We start from the raw sequence: 17,989 nt of genomic DNA, 5'->3' as shown, positions 1-17,989 counted from the left end.
ATTAAAGTTGTTTGTCTTGCCTGACGATGCTTTTGGGAAAATTTGGTGCGTAATAAGCAGCTGTTGCCAATTTTCTTTCCTTTTTCACTCATTTCTTATTCATATTTCCCTTTTAAATATAAATTATCATAAGATTATCACGTTTTCGCATAAAAACCACTTGTGTAAAAAAATGCCTCGTTGTATACCGAAAGCTACTACAGACCGAACGACAAAGAATAAAAGGAGTTCGTTCAGGGGTTAATAAATTTGATATTTAACAGATTTTTTTTCTTCTGTATCCCCTTTCACTTTTTTTTTGTTTTTAGGTCAATTCAACAGACGAAAATGTTTTTATAGATTTTTGGAGTATTTAACAGCAACAGTATAAAAAAAATTTTTTTCATTAAATTTTTTCAAATTTCACATTTTTAATTAAAAATTAAAAAAAAAAATTTTTTTTGGACCTCAATTATATTTTTTAATTTTTTTTATTTTTTTTTTTTTTTTTTAGAAAAAAATGACTTAAAATAACTTATGAATTGTTTTTAACAAAAATTTACCAAAATCTGATTTTTTTTTAAAAAATGAAAATTTTATTTTTTTTTTAAGTTTAAAAAAATTAATTTATAATTAATTAAATTTAAAAAAAATTTCAAGAAAAATTAGATAATTAAAATTAAAAAAAAAATACCCAAAAATGTATCAAAATTTTAAAAAATTCTTATTTATTTTTTTTTTTGTTTTCCTAAAAATTTTTAGAAAATAATGACTTTTGAAAAAATTTTAATGAAAATTTTAAAATTTTTAAAAAAACAAAAAATTTAATTAAAAATTTTCTAAAATTAAAAAATATTTTATTTTAGATTTTTTTTCCTAAAAATTTAAGAAAAAAATAATTTTGAACTAATAAAAAAAATTTTACATTTTTCAAAAAAATTTTAAAAATTTTCTTATCATCAAAATTTTTTTTTTTTAAAATTTAATTTTTTTTAAATTTTTATTTAATTAAAAAATTCAAAAAATTTCTCAAAAAAATTACCTCGAAGAAAATCCAAAACATTTTCGAAAATTGAACTGCCCATAGTCGTATTACGAGAATTTGTATGAAAAATAAGCAGCTTAGGATAAACTTTTTTATGTTGTCCTCTGGTTACTTGTTGAGCTACCTACCGAACAACTTGCATTCGTTAATAATGGGCTTCGGGTCGTACACTCATGGGGAATGAATAAGTGGTTATTTAGAAAAAATTCAAACACACGTGGCTGACGCGCTGACGATAGATGATGACAACAACCACTTGGATTTGCATAAAAAGAATTGATTGAGGACGTGCTTCAATTTTCCTCTTATTTCGCATTTTGTCACCTCTCTCTGTGTGTGTACCTACGAAAAGTGTCGTTTATCATTTTATTACTGGCGTTGACAGATTTTTTTAATAAAAAAAAATGTATCGAGGTGTTATCTGCATGGATGATCTCATTTCTTCCTTGCGTATGTTGGAAAAATTTTTCATTTTTTTTTTATTGGAATATTTTGTGTCTGCCTCAAGCAGTGAAACGGGATCTTGTCAGTCAGAGGAAGAGACAGTGAAAAAGGTCGCAAATATCGGAAAGGATAACAAAAGGATTAAGGTCAATAATGATGATAAAAAGGATTCCTTTTGTCTCCGTATCCTTCGTCGTTGGCGATGTCTTTGATATATATTAATCAATGTCTCGCTGAATTAATTATAACTTTGTCCTTGCTCAACGAAGTAAGCGGCGACGAGAACGGAAGTGTGACACAATGGAAATAAACAGACAAACAAAGGACGAAGAGGAAATTTCAATTTAATCTTGTTGCTTGGTTTGGATGAATTGGAGGAGTGATTTAATTATTTATTTGTTTGTAATTTTATTTTGGATGAAAAGATGCAGCGATAAGAAAGAACTTTTGTTTTTGTCAAGTTTGCTAATTGGAGTGTTGACAACTTAATCGATCGATAAAAACTGAGAAATAGAACATCAAAAGAAAATGATGATAAAAAACTTCTTAATTGAATTAACTCTTTGTTCTACTTAAACAAAAGTTTTATTTTTAAAAGATTTCGGAGAAATTTTGTGTTTATTTCAATTTTACATTTAATAAATTGTTTCGTCGATTTTTTTTCATCATTAGAAAAATTATGGAAATTTTTGAAAAATTAATTTAAAATTATTTTATGAGAAATATTCAGGAAATTTTCTAATAGAATATCAAAGGTCAATTAAAAATTAAAATAAAAATTAATTTTTTAATTAAAATTAAATTTTTTTATATAATTTTTTTTTAAATTAAATTTTTTAAATATTTTTTTTTTTTTTTTAAAATTTTTTATATATTTTTTTTAATTAAAATTTTTAATATTTTTTTTAAATTAAAATTTTTTATATTTTTTTTTAATTTTTTTTTTAAATTAAAATTTTTAATATTTTTTTTATTTTTTTTTTTTAATTAAAATTTTTTTTTTTTTTAAATTTTTTTTTTTAAATTTTTTTAAATTTTTAATTAATTTTTTTTTTAAATTTTTATATTTTAAAAAATTTTTTAAAAAAAAATTTTTTAAAAAATTATTTCTCTTAATTAATTCATCTCGCATGAATTTTCGCGCGCGTTTCTATTTTCACGCTTTTCTCTCCTCTACATATTTTCACGCTGCATCGAAATGATCATGACTCGATAAAAGACTCTCCTCTCGAAAATTCTCTTCTAATAATAAGCAATACAAAATCCAAAATAACTGACATTGCAAAATCACTTTTACTTTAGTCTTTGTCAGAAGCTTGTGTCTTATTGTCTTAACTCGACTAATAACGAATATCGTGTAAGTGCAAATACGAAAAGAAATTTCTTTTCCATAGCAAAAAAAAATTCCTCGTCTCGAATTTAGGACGAAAAAAGTTTTGCAGAAATTTTTAATGATGAAGAGGAGTGTATGCAAAAAATATAAAATAACGAACGTCGGAATAGTTTTGTAATAAAAAAAAGAAATAATTTTTCATCTCGATTTACATAATAATTGTGTCAAGTACAGCTTACTCGAGTGTACTATACGCTGTGTAGATTTTTTTATTTCGCGAGATGATGGAAATAATAAGTAGTAAGATGAAGAGATAAAAAAAAATTAAAATTTAATCAAACTTCAAAAAGAAAATCTTTCTTGATAATGGAAAAAATAAAGAGCCTAATGGCGTTCCATTTGTTACTTAACTCAATTTGCTACACATGAAGAAGATTCCGACACAGAAGCTGTAGCAAAGAAATGTAAAAAAAAAATACGAGAGAAATGGACAATTCAATTTGAATAAATGTATCTTCTTAAAACAACTGCTTCTTTCCTTCGAGAGTTTCGTGTTGTGTAAGTCATTTTTTTCCTCAGTCAAAGCGAAACGACAGAAAAAGATGACATAACCAGGCAACATGGCATTGAAGGTCGGTCGTTGTTGTGCCTGATGATGAATTTTTTCTCATATTGTATTTTCTCATCTTCCCTGTCAAGACAACATTTTGCATGTGCGATATGGAAATGAAAGACAGATGCTGGCTCCTTTCCTTGTGACGATGAAATTTCGTGCAAAATGGGGACACAAAACCAACATAAAATGGGTTATGTGGTTTTTGTGTTATAAACTTTTGTGAAATGATCTGGCACGATTTGTACGCAACATGAACCCGAGAACAATGAACTTCCTTTTGTGCCATTGCGTTATCTTTAGAACGATAACAATTTGACATTGGTGCAATTATAAATGAATTGTACAAAAGTGCAAATTATATAATAGTACACGAGAGTGTGAGACAAAAAAAAAGTTGTCCGAGAGATGAGAATTCGTTCATGAATTATTACTAAAATAACTGTATGAAATGAGAATTATGAATTATCTAACAAATGAACGAGAAAACGTGAGTCTTCTCTTTCAAAAACACAAGAGCAAAAACGATGCACTTGTGACGCACAAATCAAAGGCAGACAACATTGGACTGTTGCCAAAATTTTCCTCGAACATGGGAGAATGAAAAACTTGATTGTTGAATATTTACAGAATGATAATAAAATTAAAAGAAGCGCATGATAAAAAGGTCAAGGGCTTGTGAACGAGTCTGTTGCATGATAGATTGATTGATGTAACGGCGAAAGTAGCGTTTTGAAGGTTATGTAACGATTCTAAATATGGATCTTTGTTTTGTATTCCAGCATTCAACATGTTTTCGTCGTTTATGGACGTTGCCCGAAACTCTCCATTCAAGGCTCCTGCCTTGAATAAGGTTGAATGTCAAGAAGCAGGCTCTGCGAAGAAACTCTGTGCAAGCAGGAACATCATGGCAGCCGATTCCGCGGAAGGAGGTTTGTTTGAGAAGCCTTTGTTCACGTCAAGAAAAACACTTTTTAATACTCACCTGATTTTGTTTCCAGATTCCTGTGCCTTCGGTTCAACCAAATACTTCATGCTTTGCGGTTTGGGCGGTATCATTTCCTGCGGTTCAACTCACACAATGGTTGTCCCCTTGGATTTGGTTAAATGTCGTATTCAAGTCGATCCTGCCAAGTATAAGAATATTTTCCACGGATTCAAGGTAACCATGGCTGAAGATGGCGTCAAGGGTCTTTCCAAAGGTTGGGCTCCCACGTTCTTCGGTTATTCCGCACAAGGTCTCTGCAAATTCGGCTTGTATGAGGTCTTCAAAGTTTTGTATCATGACATGATTAGCGAAGAAAGTGCTTACCTGTATCGTACGGGCTTGTATTTGGCTGCTTCAGCTTCTGCTGAATTCTTCGCTGACATCGCATTGGCTCCCTTTGAAGCTGCCAAGGTAAAGATTCAAACGACACCCGGATTTGCCAATACATTACGCGAAGCATTCCCCAAGATGCACGCTGAAGAAGGTATCATGGCGTTCTACAAGGGCTTGGCTCCATTGTGGATGCGTCAAATCCCGTACACAATGATGAAGTTTGCCGCCTTTGAGCGTACCTTGGAGTTGTTGTATCAATATGTCGTCCCCAAACCACGTGCTGAATGCACAAAGGGCGAACAACTTGTCGTAACATTCGCTGCGGGTTACATTGCTGGCGTTTTCTGCGCTATTGTGTCACATCCTGCTGATACTGTTGTGTCAAAGTTGAATCAAGCGAAGGGAGCATCAGCTTTGGATGTCGCTAAACAACTTGGATTCGCTGGATTGTGGGGAGGTCTTGTGCCTCGTATCATCATGATTGGTACCTTGACAGCTGCTCAATGGTTCATCTATGATGGCGTCAAGGTCAGTTTGAGAATGCCTCGTCCCCCACCCCCAGAGATGCCCGAGAGTTTGAAGAAAAAGTTGGCTGCTCAAGAAGCTGCTGCTGCGAAGAAATAAATTTTACGATAAGCTTTACATCTAAATCTTTACTCTTAACATCTTTCTCGACACTTACCTGAACAAAAAAAAAATCAAAATTTCATCCTATAGAAAGATTGTATTCTATTTTCTTGAATAAATCAATCTTAATGATAATTTAATTAAAACACAACTCTTCTTAAGATAATATTTGCTCATTAATTTTCTCAAGTCTCTTTCACGTACGGGACAAATTCTCCAATGATTTGCAAGATAAACTTTCCACATGACCGAAAATTGCTGAATAAATTACAATCCTTTCCTTTCATTCACTAAACACACATACCTCGAATCAAGAAGGCAAACCGCATACATTTTCCTGTGTAGTATCAATTATTAAGTCCTTAAAGATCAATTAACCGCACGAATATAACATTTTGTGCCTTCACTTCATTCAATTTGAGCAGGAAAAACTTTTACGAAAACTTTCGTTTTTTTGTTTCTTTTTTGCACTTCTCCATGAATAATCGATTAAATGTTTTTGTGTTATTTTTGATATATGCCGACAATCCGTTTGTTGATGTAGATTGCATACCTTTAATGTTTTAAACTTTTTTAGGGCGAACATTTACATGCCTTATCAAAAGTTTGAATGTTGAACATCCTTTAACATGGGTCGGTCTACTAATTATGCAAAATGAGTAAAAAAAATGTTTAAAAGTCACATGAAAAGTTTAAGAAATCGTATTTTTGAGTTTTAAATGACAATAGATGGCGCTGTAAAAAGATTTTTTTTTTATTTTTACTTGAAGGTAATGTTCTAAAAAGTATAAAAATTTATAAATTGATTTAAGTTAAGTTAGATTTCAAAATATAAAGAATAAATTTCTTATTTTTAGAAAAAAAAAATTAAATAAAACGAATCCGATAGATGGCGCTTTAATATTTCTCAAAAAATTAAGTTTTTTGAAAGATTTTCAAATATTTTCCGATGAAACGACTTCTAAAAAAAACAAAAATTTTCCAAAATATTTTAAAAGTAAATTTTATCATGAAAAATGTTCAGTTTTAAAATAAACAATAGATGGCGCTTTAAAAAAATTCTCAAAAAGTTAGTTTTTCGAAATATTTTTAAACATTTCGTTAAATTACCTTCTAAAAAAATTTAAAATTTTCAAAAATATTTTAAATGTCAATTTTTTGAGGTAAAAATTTAAAAATATACAATAGATGGCGCTTTATTTAAAAATCAATGTTTTCACTCTAAAATACACTTTTTGACCAAATTGGAGCAAAATCTTAAATTTTATTTAAAAAACGCAGCGACACACAAATAAATAACAAATAATATAGCGTTTTCCTATCATGTCAAGCAGAAAGAGTGATAACTCTTTGTAGCTATGGATTTTTTTTCCACATTGCTGTACAATTTAAATATTTTTTTTCTGTATTTCCCATGAAAGCGATTAAAAATTAGTTTTTGATGTGCATTTGCAAGGCAAACAGGCATAAAACGGAAAATCCTCTATAGATATTTATTTGTAGAATTCATTATCTGCATCGTGCAAAATTTAAAAAAAAATAGTTTCACGATAAAATGCATTAAAAGGATATGAGTTTTACTTTACATCAACATCGAGCGAGTTAATATTCTACCGACGAAGCAATTTTAAATTAAATATGACACCGCCAACAAAACGGTAAATAAATAAATAAATTTGAAATATCTTTCATTGCGTTGCATTATCGCATGCAAAAAGGCAATTTAAAATGGTGCAAGGTGAAAATTGTGAAAATATTTGTAGCAGAGGCGAAAGAAAGTAATAACGACTGAATGAATTGAGCATGCAAGAAACCCGATATTTATTTCTTATTTTCACTCACAGATCGAAAAGTAGGTTGAAATTTCAATTATTTTTCATAGGATTCTCGATGCAATTTCCACACACACACAGACATTCACAGAAGATTATGATTAGACATTTGACGATGACGATAAGACGATTAGATTTTTCGATTACGGAAATAATAATAAAATAATAATAATGAGAAAAGTGATGAACTGGAAGAAAGAAAGATCAACAACGAAAGAGGAGTTGAATGATTGAAAGCGTCATTTTTGACACCAAAAGTTTTTCTTTACCCTTTTTCCGTTGTTTGTTTAGGAAAGTTTAATAGGACAACGATTTTGAATGACTTTTAGCACATTTTTTCATTAAAATAGAGATATTTATTGCTCAAAAACAATTTTTTTAAAGTGAAATTCTAAAAATTTGGAGTCATTCGGAGAAGAATTTTTGAAACTTTGACCAAATTTTAAAAGAAATATTGAAATTTCAGCAATTTTTTTTAAATTTAAAAACATAAAATAATTTAAATTCATAAATAATTAATTTAATTAAAAAAATCTATTACAATTAAAAAAAAAAATTAAAATTTTTTTTTTTTTTATTTTTTATATTTTTTTTTAAATTTAACTCATAATGCTCAATTCGATGAGAAAAATTAAAAAAAAATTAATTTTTATAAATTTATTTTTAAGTTTTTTTTTTTAATTTAACTCAATTCGGTAAAAAAAGTATTTTTTTTTAAAAAAATTTTTTATTTTTTTTAAATTTAAATAAATTTTTTTTTAACTCATAATGCTTAATTCGGTAAAAAAAATTAAAAAAAATTAAATAATTATTTTTTTTAAATTTTTATATTTTTTTTAGGTTTAACTCAAAATTAAAAATTAAATTATCATTTTTCACTCAAAAAAATTGAAAAATTCAACACAAAAGGAAGTTAAGTCTCAAAATATTCAACTTACGAGTCACTCTCCTGTGAAAATCCAAAAATTTCACATCAATTTTTTTTTCGTATTCCCCAAAGCAAGTTATTGAACATTTTATCAATATAACGAGCCTTATTGATAGCTGAATAATATAATGTAAACATTCTTGAAGTCTCAACGTACGAAAAAGTACAAAGAAAAGTTTTTCGCAAGTTTTATTAAGAAAATTGTTTTTCAACCAAACTTTGTCTTGATGTCGCTTCATCGAGAGACGTCGAGTGTATTGTGAAAGATTCTTAAAAAGTCGTTTAAATGCCTTCATTTGCGAAGCATACGTATCAATTGTTGCCTTTTTCTCACACACACACACAGCACGCAAAAAGCTATAAATCAAATCCTGAATAAGAATTTTTTTTTTCGTTCAACATAATAAAAACACTCGTTATGTAACGTCGTTGGCAATGCATCCAAGTCACATGGAAATTGTTATTTTTCGTGTGTGTGACGACGTGAATGTGAGGAAAAACTGAACGTTAACTGAAATAATAATAAATTTTCGATAATATTATTGGAATATTTTGTGCTCCGTACGAGGATTTATGGAAAGTGGATTAGAGAAATGTGAGAAATTTTCCATCATGTCGCTCCGTTTTTTGTTCAGCCAACGACTTTTCAAAGTTTTAATGTTAAATGATAATAAATAATTACACGTTCATCCGGGCCAAATTCCTTTGTTCTGCTAAAATTTCAAGCCGAACAATAACAATTTTGCGTCATGCAAGGTACTTACTGCTTCACTTGTGGCATGTGAGTGTCGTGGTTGCATGCAAATTTCGTGGCTTCAAGAATTTGTTGATACCGATTGCCATGCCGCTGATGTTGGCGAGTGCGAAAGTAGGCTGAACTTTACTTTTTATCGCAATTGTCTGTTAGTTGAAAGTGAAAAGTAGAAGAAGTGAGAGTGTGAAAAGTGCTTACCTTCGGGAAAAATCCATCAAAATGATGTTCAGTCGCTTAAAGAAGGCTGTTGGGTGAGAAATTTTGTTTTTTGAAAATTTTTGTAAAAAAATTGATCTGAAGATTCATTTTTGAGCGATTTTGAATGATAAAATGTATTCGATTTCCTCTTATTAATTTTTTGTAAAATTTTCAAAAATAAAATTTTTAATTTTTTAAGGAAAACTTTCAGATTTTGAACATTTTTATTAATTTTTGATCGATTTCAAGCTTAAGATTCAACTTTGATCAATTTTGAATGATAAAATGTATTCGATTTCCTCTTATTTAATTTTTTGTGAAATTTTCAAAAAAAAAAATTTTTTAAAGAAAATTTTCAGATTTTGATACATTTTTGACATTTAAAATTTTTAAAAAAAAATATTATAAAAAATTTTTAATCTTAATTTTTCATATTCAAAATATAAAAAAAAATTTTAAAAAATAAAAAAAAATTTAAAAAAAAAAAAAAATAAAATTTCAATTTCATCAAAAAATTAAAAAAATTATTTTTCAAAAAAAATTGCATTAAATGCAATAATTTGAAGTTTTATATTTTAGAAAAATAAATTTAAAAATTATTGAAAATTTTTCATATAAATCCTCATATTAAATTTTTTTTTTATATTTTTTAATTTTCAAGCTTAAGAATCATCCAAAAAACATTCAAAAAAAATTTCCGTATTTTCAGAAAAAAATTTAATTTTAAATATTTTTCAATTTTTTCAAAATCAAATTTTAAAAATTTTCATAAAAACTTACCAAAAATCCAAATTTTCTCAAAAATTTTCAGGCTTTCCATCTCCCAACATCGCGGATCTCGTGCCGGAAGCGTTCTCGCGGATCAAATTAGCCAAATAACGGGCGCCGGAACAACTGGTTTCGCCACAAGCAAGAAGAAAAACATTCGTTTCAAGCAGGAGGAAGAAGCGCCCTTTCCGAATCTCGAGGACTTGCCGAAACCCAATTTGCCCTTTGACGTCGAAAAGATTGCCAAACGCATGGAAACGATTGTCGAAACGAAAATCAACTACATTGACGAGGATACGGAGCAAAAAGTCTGGGTGCCGTATGACGCGCAAAAATGTACGAAATTAAGTCAGGAATTGGCAAGGGAAATTAAGGAAGACATTAAAACGTTGGAGCACTTGGAGCGCTATCGTACCGTGGTCATTGTTTCCGTGGTGCAAAAACAGCTGCAGGGCATCAATTACAAGATGAAATATTGCACGGATCCGCAACGAGACAGTTTCGCCTTTTACACGTACGAAAATTCGCACTTTTACATCATCGCGACAGCTGGCTTGATTTACAAAGACTAAAATTCGAGTGATTGAAGCTGAAAAAAAAATTTAAAAAATATTTAAAAAAAAAATTGAAAAAAAAATTAAAAAAATATTTAAAAAAATATTAAAAAAAAAATAAAAAAAAAAAAAATAAAAAAAAAATATTTAAAAAATAATTTAAAAAAAATATTTAAAAAAATTTATTTATTTAAATTTTTTTTTTTTTTTTATTTTTATAAATATTTTTTTAAATAATTTTTAATATTTTCTAAAAAACATTTAAAAAAAATTTAAAAAATATTTTTTTATAAAAACATATTCTTTTTTATTTTTTTTTTAATATTTTTTATTATTTTTTTTAAAATATTTTTTAACAATTTTTAAAAAATATTAAAAAAATAAAAAAAAAATTTTTTTTTGAATTTTTTAACTTAAGTTAGCAAAACTTCTTCTTTTAAAAGGAAAATTATTCGCCAAAAAAAACTTTAATATTTCACTCACGTCTCCGCATATATTCATGAATTCTCGTTTTGCACATAATTTTTGATTTTCTCACCCGAAAATGTTTAACACAATAAAACAACAACGAAAAACGAGCGAACGAGTGCGAAATACATGATTTTCTATGTCATCTATCATTATTACCATTGTGTATCGGGCGAAACATAAAAAATCCTTGCTTTCCTAATAACAACACGTGCTCTTGCATGCATGATTCGCAAAACTTACAGAATGACTCGATGGATATGTAAATTTTGTGTCAATTCAATCATGTGTGTGAAAACGCGTTGAATTTAAATTGAAAGGAAAACGATCGATCGATAACGTTATTCGTGTGCTGTAAGCGGAACAAGAGGAAGACAAATATTGCTCGCATTGTGAAAGGCGCGACATGAAAGCCTTTTGATCAAGAAACGACAAACGACGACGAATGGAGGGAAAAATTGATCAAAGGAAGTAATAAAAGAAGAAAGAAAAGAAAATAATTCGCCTGATTTGCTAATAAAATTTAACAATCGGGCTTATCCGTGTAAGGCTCATCAATTTTATCGGTACTTAACCTTCGATGAATGCGAAAAAAAATCTACGAGACGAACTAACAAAGGCAATTACGGTGTGTTGTTGCTTCAGTTGCCTCGGGGAGTACTTTGAGATGGATTTATTAGACGTTTTAGAGGAAAATTGATTCCATAGAGGATTTAAATTAGAATAAATTGGGATTGGAAAAGGGCTTCAAGTGTTAATTTGACACTTTTTTGAATAATTTAAGGCTACATGAAGCTTTTTTGTGAGATTTTGAGGTAGTTCTGGTAAGAAAAAAATTAAAAATTGATTCAAGAAAATCTTTTTTGAGCCTAAATTGTTTCATGTACTTATAAAAATTATTTTTCATGCAAATTATGTACCGTTAATTTTTGAAAAAGATATGAGTTTTGCATGAAAAATTATTCAAACATCATGTTTTGAATCATTTTTTCATTAATTTAAAGAACTTTTTCATTTCGAAAAATTGAAAATTATTTTTACAGATAATTTTCTTTTAATATTTCACAAAATTTTCCGATTTTTCCTTCAAAAAACCGTTAAAATTTAATTCTAAGGCGATGCTTTATTTAAAAATCGAGGCAACGCTTTAATATCTTTTAAGTAAAGCTTTGCCTTAAATGCTTTTTCTTTCAAATCAGTTTTTCTTAAATTTTCCGTAAATTTCCCTTTGAAAATCGAAAGAGGATATCAAATTTTCCGGCGATTACAAACCCTGTGTATTATTCCGAGCGAAAACGTCAGTGAGTCGTATAAAAATGATAAACCTGAATCAGCTGAAGGCTATTTCTATTATCATTTTCATTCGTCTCAACTATCAAAAGTACTGTATTTTCTTGAGTTGAACCCATGCCTGAGTTTTTTGTTTGACGGAAAACTGTGGAATGAAATTGATAAGTTGTTTACCTTTGAAGCGACGATGGAAAAGCAATAAGAAAATTAAGGAAAATCCATAGAAAATCACTCTTTTTTATGTCTTGTGACACGTAGAAATCTTTTACAAAAGCAAAGGCAAATTTTAGTTTTAAGTAAAAATGTGGTAAGTCTCGAATCTTTGCGAAATTTTAAGAAAAAATAAAAAAAAAAATTTTTTTAAGGAAACTTCTACAATCGAGTTGCTGTGAGATAATGACGAGCTCTTAATAAACGAACAAACCAAAATGCTTCTCGTCAATTTACGTTCCTACAAATTCATCTTGCTCATAATCGGATGCATCTTTGTCGTTCAACTTTTTCTTGCGCTGAAACTTCCGTCGATTTTCACGTCGCGGATTATCAGCAGCGGAGAGACGGAAACGCATCGCGAACGATATGGCAAACAGATTCGCGATCAAGGCGGAGGCGGAGGGACTTTTAGTGATGACGAAGAGATTTCAACCAAAGACAAGAGCGGAAATAGTCCTCTCGCGAGCAAAAAACGAACAAATGGCGGAAATAGCAACGATGTGATATTAAAAGAGTTAGGAATAAGCGACGCGCCGCCTCCCAATTGCCATATCACGAAAGAAGTCACGAGTGCGCTTCAACGTGCCAGCTCCCAAAACTGCCGTAAACATATCATCGAAGTTGCGTGTGCCATTCAAAATGGAACTTTTTATCCGCGATGGTTGCCAAGCACGTGCCCGAACGGAAATCACATCGCGAATCGGTATCTCGGGTGTTTCAAGGATCAGCAAGATGACAGATTGCTCACGGGATACATGACGGCCCTCAAAACGAGCAATACTCCGCGAAAGTGCATCCAAATGTGCCTCCAAAGCGGCTTCGTGTATGCCGGCACGCAATATGGCACGGAATGCTTTTGCGGAAACAACGTGCCGCCGCATACCTCAAAGATACCTGATAACAGTTGCAATATGAAGTGCTCGGGAGATGCGACGCTCACGTGTGGCGGCTTTTATACAATCGCTGTCTACGAAACGGGCATTGAAAGTGAGTTTTTATGATTTATTTCAAAATTTTTTAATATTTAAAAAAAAATAAAAAAAAAATATTAAATAAAATTTGAAAAATATTTTAAATTTTTAAAGAAAATTTTTAGATCATAATACATTTTTGACCAAATTTCTTTTAAAAAAGTTTAAAAAATTCATATAAAATCAGTTTTTAATTTAAAATGAAAATAAGAAAATTTTTAGTGAAAAATATTTTTTGAAAAAAATTTTTAACGAAAAAATTTTTTTTTTAAAATTTTCAATTAAAAAATTTTTTTTTTTTTTTTGAAATTTTTTTTTTTAAAAATTTTTTAGTGAAAATAATTTTTTTCAAAAGAAAATTTTAAAATTTTAAGTAAAAAATAATTTTTTTGAAAATTTTAAAATTTTTAGTGAAAAATTATTTTTTTGAAAATTTAAAAATTTTTAATGAAAAATTATTTTTTTTTAAATTTTAAAATTTTTTTTATTTTTAATTTTTTTAAATTTTTTTTTAAATTTTTTTAGTTTTTATTTCAATAAATTTAAAAAATTTTTAATGAAATTTTTTTTTTATTTAAAAAAATTTTTTTTTAAATTTTTTTTTTTTGAAAATTTTAAAATTTTTAATAAAAATTTTTTTTTTGAAAATTATTTAAGATTTTTTTTTAATTTTCTTTGACATTTGAAAAATTTAAAATTTTTAATGAAAAATTATTTTTTTGCTAATTTTTATTATAATAAAAATTTAATTTTTTTCTTTTTAGAATTCACTGCCCAAATCGCCGAAACGACGCCGCATCCCGATCAAAAACCCGTTAAAATTGCCTTCCTGTTGACGTTAAATGGGCGTGCAATCCGCCAAGTGTATCGCCTCATCAAATCATTATACCGTCCGAACCATTTCTTCTATATTCACATCGATGCACGTCAGCGTTACATGTATCGCGAACTTTTGAGCCTCGAAACGCAATTCAGCAATATTCGGTTAGCACGAACGCGTTACGCGACAATTTGGGGAGGCGCTTCTCTGCTCAAAATGTTGATGACTTCCATGGAAGAACTGCTGCAGCTCCAATGGGATTGGGATTACATCATAAATTTGAGCGAAAGTGATTTTCCTGTAAAAACTGTCGATAAACTCGTGAAATTCTTAACTGCCAATGCGGGAAAGAACTTTGTGAAAAGTCATGGGCGTGAAACGCAACGATTTGTGCAAAAACAGGGATTGGATAAGACTTTTGTGGAGTGTGATAATCACATGTGGCGCATCGGGGAACGAGAATTGCCCGAAAATATCCAAGTTGATGGCGGAAGTGATTGGTTGGCACTCGATAGGAGCTTTGTAAAGTACGTTATTGAAGAAAATGATGAACTTATACAAGGTTTGCTGAAGATTTTTGGTCAAACTTTGTTGCCGGCAGAATCTTTTTTTCACACAGTGTTGCGAAACTCGCGTTTTTGTCACACTTATATCGACAATAACTTACATATCACGAATTGGAGACGAAAACTCGGCTGTAAATGTCAATATAAGCACGTCGTTGATTGGTGCGGATGCAGTCCGAACGATTTCAAACCCGAAGATTGGACTCGTCTCGAAGGTACAGAGCCAAAAGCGATATTTTTCGCACGTAAATTCGAACCTGTCATCAATCACGGCATCATTGTTCAACTCGAGGAATGGGTTTACGGAGCATATCCCGAAAATTTCGTTCATCTCTATTCCTATTGGCAAAATTTGTATCATCATATCGACGACGAAGGCACAGATCGCGATGGAATTGTCTCTTTGTCGAAGGCACTTGTTCGTGTAACCGCCAAAAAACTCAAAAACATCTATCGTCCTGAGCAAATTTTGGAAGTTACAAACTTTTTTGAACGCGACACGTACCGCGGATTCCTCATAAAGCACGAAGCAACAATGTTGGGTGCCTCTAACGAGCTTGTCGAACTCGAAATTTGGGCAAAACCGAACCAAACGGGTCACGTTTCAAAATCTTCTGTGCTTGGAAAACGAATTTCCGTGTTGGAAGTGAGCACAGAATTCGATCAAAAGGAACAAATTTCACGAAATTTTCCAAAAACGCTCGGAATTGACTCCGAACCGCATTTGACAATAAAATTCCATGGAAGTCGCAACGATCATGGAGCTTCGTACAACTTTACTGTACTTTGGTACGAGCCAAATGGCGATCTCGCTGATATTTCTGAGATTTTCATCGAAGATGGGCAAACAACATCGATAAATTTTGCAAAACCCGTGTTAAAATCGCCTCTCACGCCGGGCGTTTGGTTGGTAAAAATTCAACATAAACGAACTCTCATCGGATTATGCAAATTTTTCGTGATGCCGCAACTTTTGTTGACAAACTCCGACGTTGATCCGAAACTTTTTTCCATTATTCAACAGTATTTCGTGCTGAAGGACATTTGTATCGTTCGCAGCACAAACGACAAAAATCGAGGAAGCGGCGCCGGATCATACAACACGAAACCGATGTTTTTGCAAGGCGGGAATGCGAGAAGGGCAACTTCTGCGGCGAAAATCGGAAATAATTTGGACTTTTTGACTGATTGTCGCAAAACTAGTTGGAGCTCCATGGCTGCCGATCCAAAGAGCGACATTTCACTTCTTTTAACGAACGCTTAAATGTGTTTATCTGATCTTTCAATTTTGCACCTCTCGAATCGAAGCACCCTTTTTTCAATCAAATTTAAACGTTTCAGATCTTTTTGAACTCTAAATGTGCCATTTTAACAACTTTTTGCTGTTTGAAAAGTTTTTTTTTGTAAGCAAATGTGATTTTTGAAAAAATGTTTCACATTATTTTAGAACTCAAATTTTAAAAATTTTTGTGTCATTTTTAAACATTCTATAAATTTTTTTTTTTATTTTTAAAAATTTCAATAGTAAAAATTCTAACATTTTAGAAAATTTTTGAAGAATTTCTTAAATTTTAATTTATTATTTTTGTAATTTCTCAAATTTTTGGAAAATTTCTAAATTTTTTGGAAAGTTAAAAAAATTTAAAATAAATTTCATTTTAATTTGTCAGTTTTTAACTAAATTTCATACAAAACATAAAAAAAATTACTTTTAAAAATTTTCAAAAAATTTTGAAATTCTTTGAAAAATTTTAAAATTTTTTGAAAAATATAAAAAATTTTGAAATTCTTTGAAAAATATGAAAATTTTCTACAAATTTTGATATTCTTTGAAAAATATGAAAATTTTCAAAAAATTTTGAAATTCTTTGTAAAATATGAAAATTTTCAAAAAAAATTGAAAAAATATGAAAATAAAAAAAATAATTTTCTAAAAAAAATTAAAAAAAAACTAAAATTGACATAAAAATTTTTAAAATTTACTCAAAATTTTTTTTAAGTGAAACATTTTTTAAAAAAATTAAATTTGCCTCATTTAATCGTGAAAGTGATAATAATCGAACAAAGGCAACTAAGTCGAAGGAAAATGTTTAATATATAATTTTATCCTTATTTTTTGTAAAAAAAAAATTGAAAATAGTTTGTAGTTAATATTATAGTTAGTTATACATTAGTGCAATATACAAAGACATGTAAAAAGAGATTTTTTTATTTGAAAGGAAAATAAAAAATGACGGAAATTCAACTTTTTTTGCTTTTTTATTTACAAATTCACTTTTATCTTATTTTAAATGTCAAGATCGTCATCGGGATCATCGTCATCGTAATCATCAGCAGCATCTGGCACATAGTGAATTGAACTTGTTGTTCCTTTTCTGATCCTAAAAAAATATAAAAATTTAGAATTTATGAATTTTAAATTAATTTTTTTCTCAAAAACTCACTTTTCGTATGACATTTCCAACTCTGCCTTCGCTTTCAACTCGGAATCGCTAAAATTGCCAATTTTAAAAGTCGTTAATTGTTCAGGATTTTTCGAATTTTCATCTTCTTGTGGTTTCTTCACTTTACTACTTTCTTTGACTAATAATCTGTTTCGATGATTTTTCAAGCGAATAATCAAATTTCTTCTTCTGAAGTGTTCCCTGAGACTTTTTTGTCGTTATCGTAAGTTGTTGTGCATCCAAAAATTCGACTACTGTATCCGCTAAATGTGTCACAAAAGGCGTTATGAAATGATGTTCGATGTTTTTTGGGGAAATCCAAATGAAAGCTTGTTTAATGAGCGAGTCTTCCTTCACAGATTTTATTTTTGCGATAATTTCTTCGACACTTTGGGCGAGAATCAGCTTCGAAAGGGGTCGAAAAATGAAATAATGAGCAATATTCGGGGATTCTTGGTCATCTTGACAACTAATTGTGCATCCATTTGCTTGATGTTGTATCAGAGACTTGAGAAAAGCGGTTGAATTGACTTCCGAAAAGGTCTTTGAGTGATCTAAAAAAGAAAAAAATTAATGAAATTTTAGTTTTAACTTGAAATAATGCAAAACATACAAAAAACTTAATCCTAAAAGGTCTTTAAACGAATAAAAATTGAATTACGAGTCCTCATCGAGTGACAAAAGTTTGAATTCCGGTATAATTTCCGTGTCTCGTAACCATAAAGGGCTCGTCAGCATCTGTTCCTTCAAGTACATTGCCGATTTGTAACATTTTCCGCTACAAAACATCTTTCTCTCCGTAATATCAAACACTTTTTTCG

The 17,989-nt window shown here is 29.5% G+C and overlaps 3 protein-coding genes across 5 annotated transcripts; all 3 read left to right on the top strand.

Moving 5' to 3' along the window:
- Positions 1 to 2,751: 2,751 nt before the first annotated feature.
- On the top strand, positions 2,752 to 5,523 carry LOC134831410 (solute carrier family 25 member 3). Its single transcript, XM_063845136.1, has 3 exons — positions 2,752 to 2,825; positions 4,197 to 4,346; positions 4,416 to 5,523. Exons 2-3 carry the CDS (start codon positions 4,205 to 4,207, stop codon positions 5,357 to 5,359), a joined length of 1,086 nt encoding a protein of 361 aa, XP_063701206.1. The 5' UTR covers positions 2,752 to 2,825; positions 4,197 to 4,204; the 3' UTR covers positions 5,360 to 5,523.
- A 3,528-nt stretch (positions 5,524 to 9,051) lies between these two features.
- On the top strand, positions 9,052 to 10,414 carry LOC134832048 (dynein light chain Tctex-type 5-like). The gene is made up of 2 exons (XM_063845937.1): positions 9,052 to 9,127; positions 9,886 to 10,414. The coding sequence occupies exons 1-2, from the start codon at positions 9,096 to 9,098 to the stop codon at positions 10,412 to 10,414; spliced, it is 561 nt and encodes a 186-aa protein (XP_063702007.1). The 5' UTR covers positions 9,052 to 9,095.
- Positions 10,415 to 12,328: 1,914 nt separating this feature from the next.
- Positions 12,329 to 17,068, top strand: LOC134831334 (xylosyltransferase oxt). 3 transcript variants are annotated; one of them, XR_010161992.1, is made up of 4 exons: positions 12,329 to 12,461; positions 12,520 to 13,354; positions 14,103 to 16,127; positions 16,773 to 17,068. XR_010161992.1 is itself a non-coding variant. In XM_063845045.1 (3 exons), the coding sequence occupies exons 2-3, from the start codon at positions 12,583 to 12,585 to the stop codon at positions 15,986 to 15,988; spliced, it is 2,658 nt and encodes an 885-aa protein (XP_063701115.1). In that variant the 5' UTR covers positions 12,329 to 12,461; positions 12,520 to 12,582; the 3' UTR covers positions 15,989 to 16,155. The 3 variants fall into 3 exon arrangements, 1 of the variants encoding a protein (XP_063701115.1); XR_010161993.1 differs by having other exon boundaries at positions 16,725 to 17,068; XM_063845045.1 differs by lacking the exon at positions 16,773 to 17,068 and having other exon boundaries at positions 14,103 to 16,155.
- Positions 17,069 to 17,989: the final 921 nt, after the last annotated feature.

Source organism: Culicoides brevitarsis, chromosome 2, assembly GCF_036172545.1.
Source record: "Culicoides brevitarsis isolate CSIRO-B50_1 chromosome 2, AGI_CSIRO_Cbre_v1, whole genome shotgun sequence".
NCBI lineage: Eukaryota > Metazoa > Arthropoda > Insecta > Diptera > Ceratopogonidae > Culicoides > Culicoides brevitarsis.
This window is presented reverse-complemented; position numbering and strand designations above follow the sequence as displayed.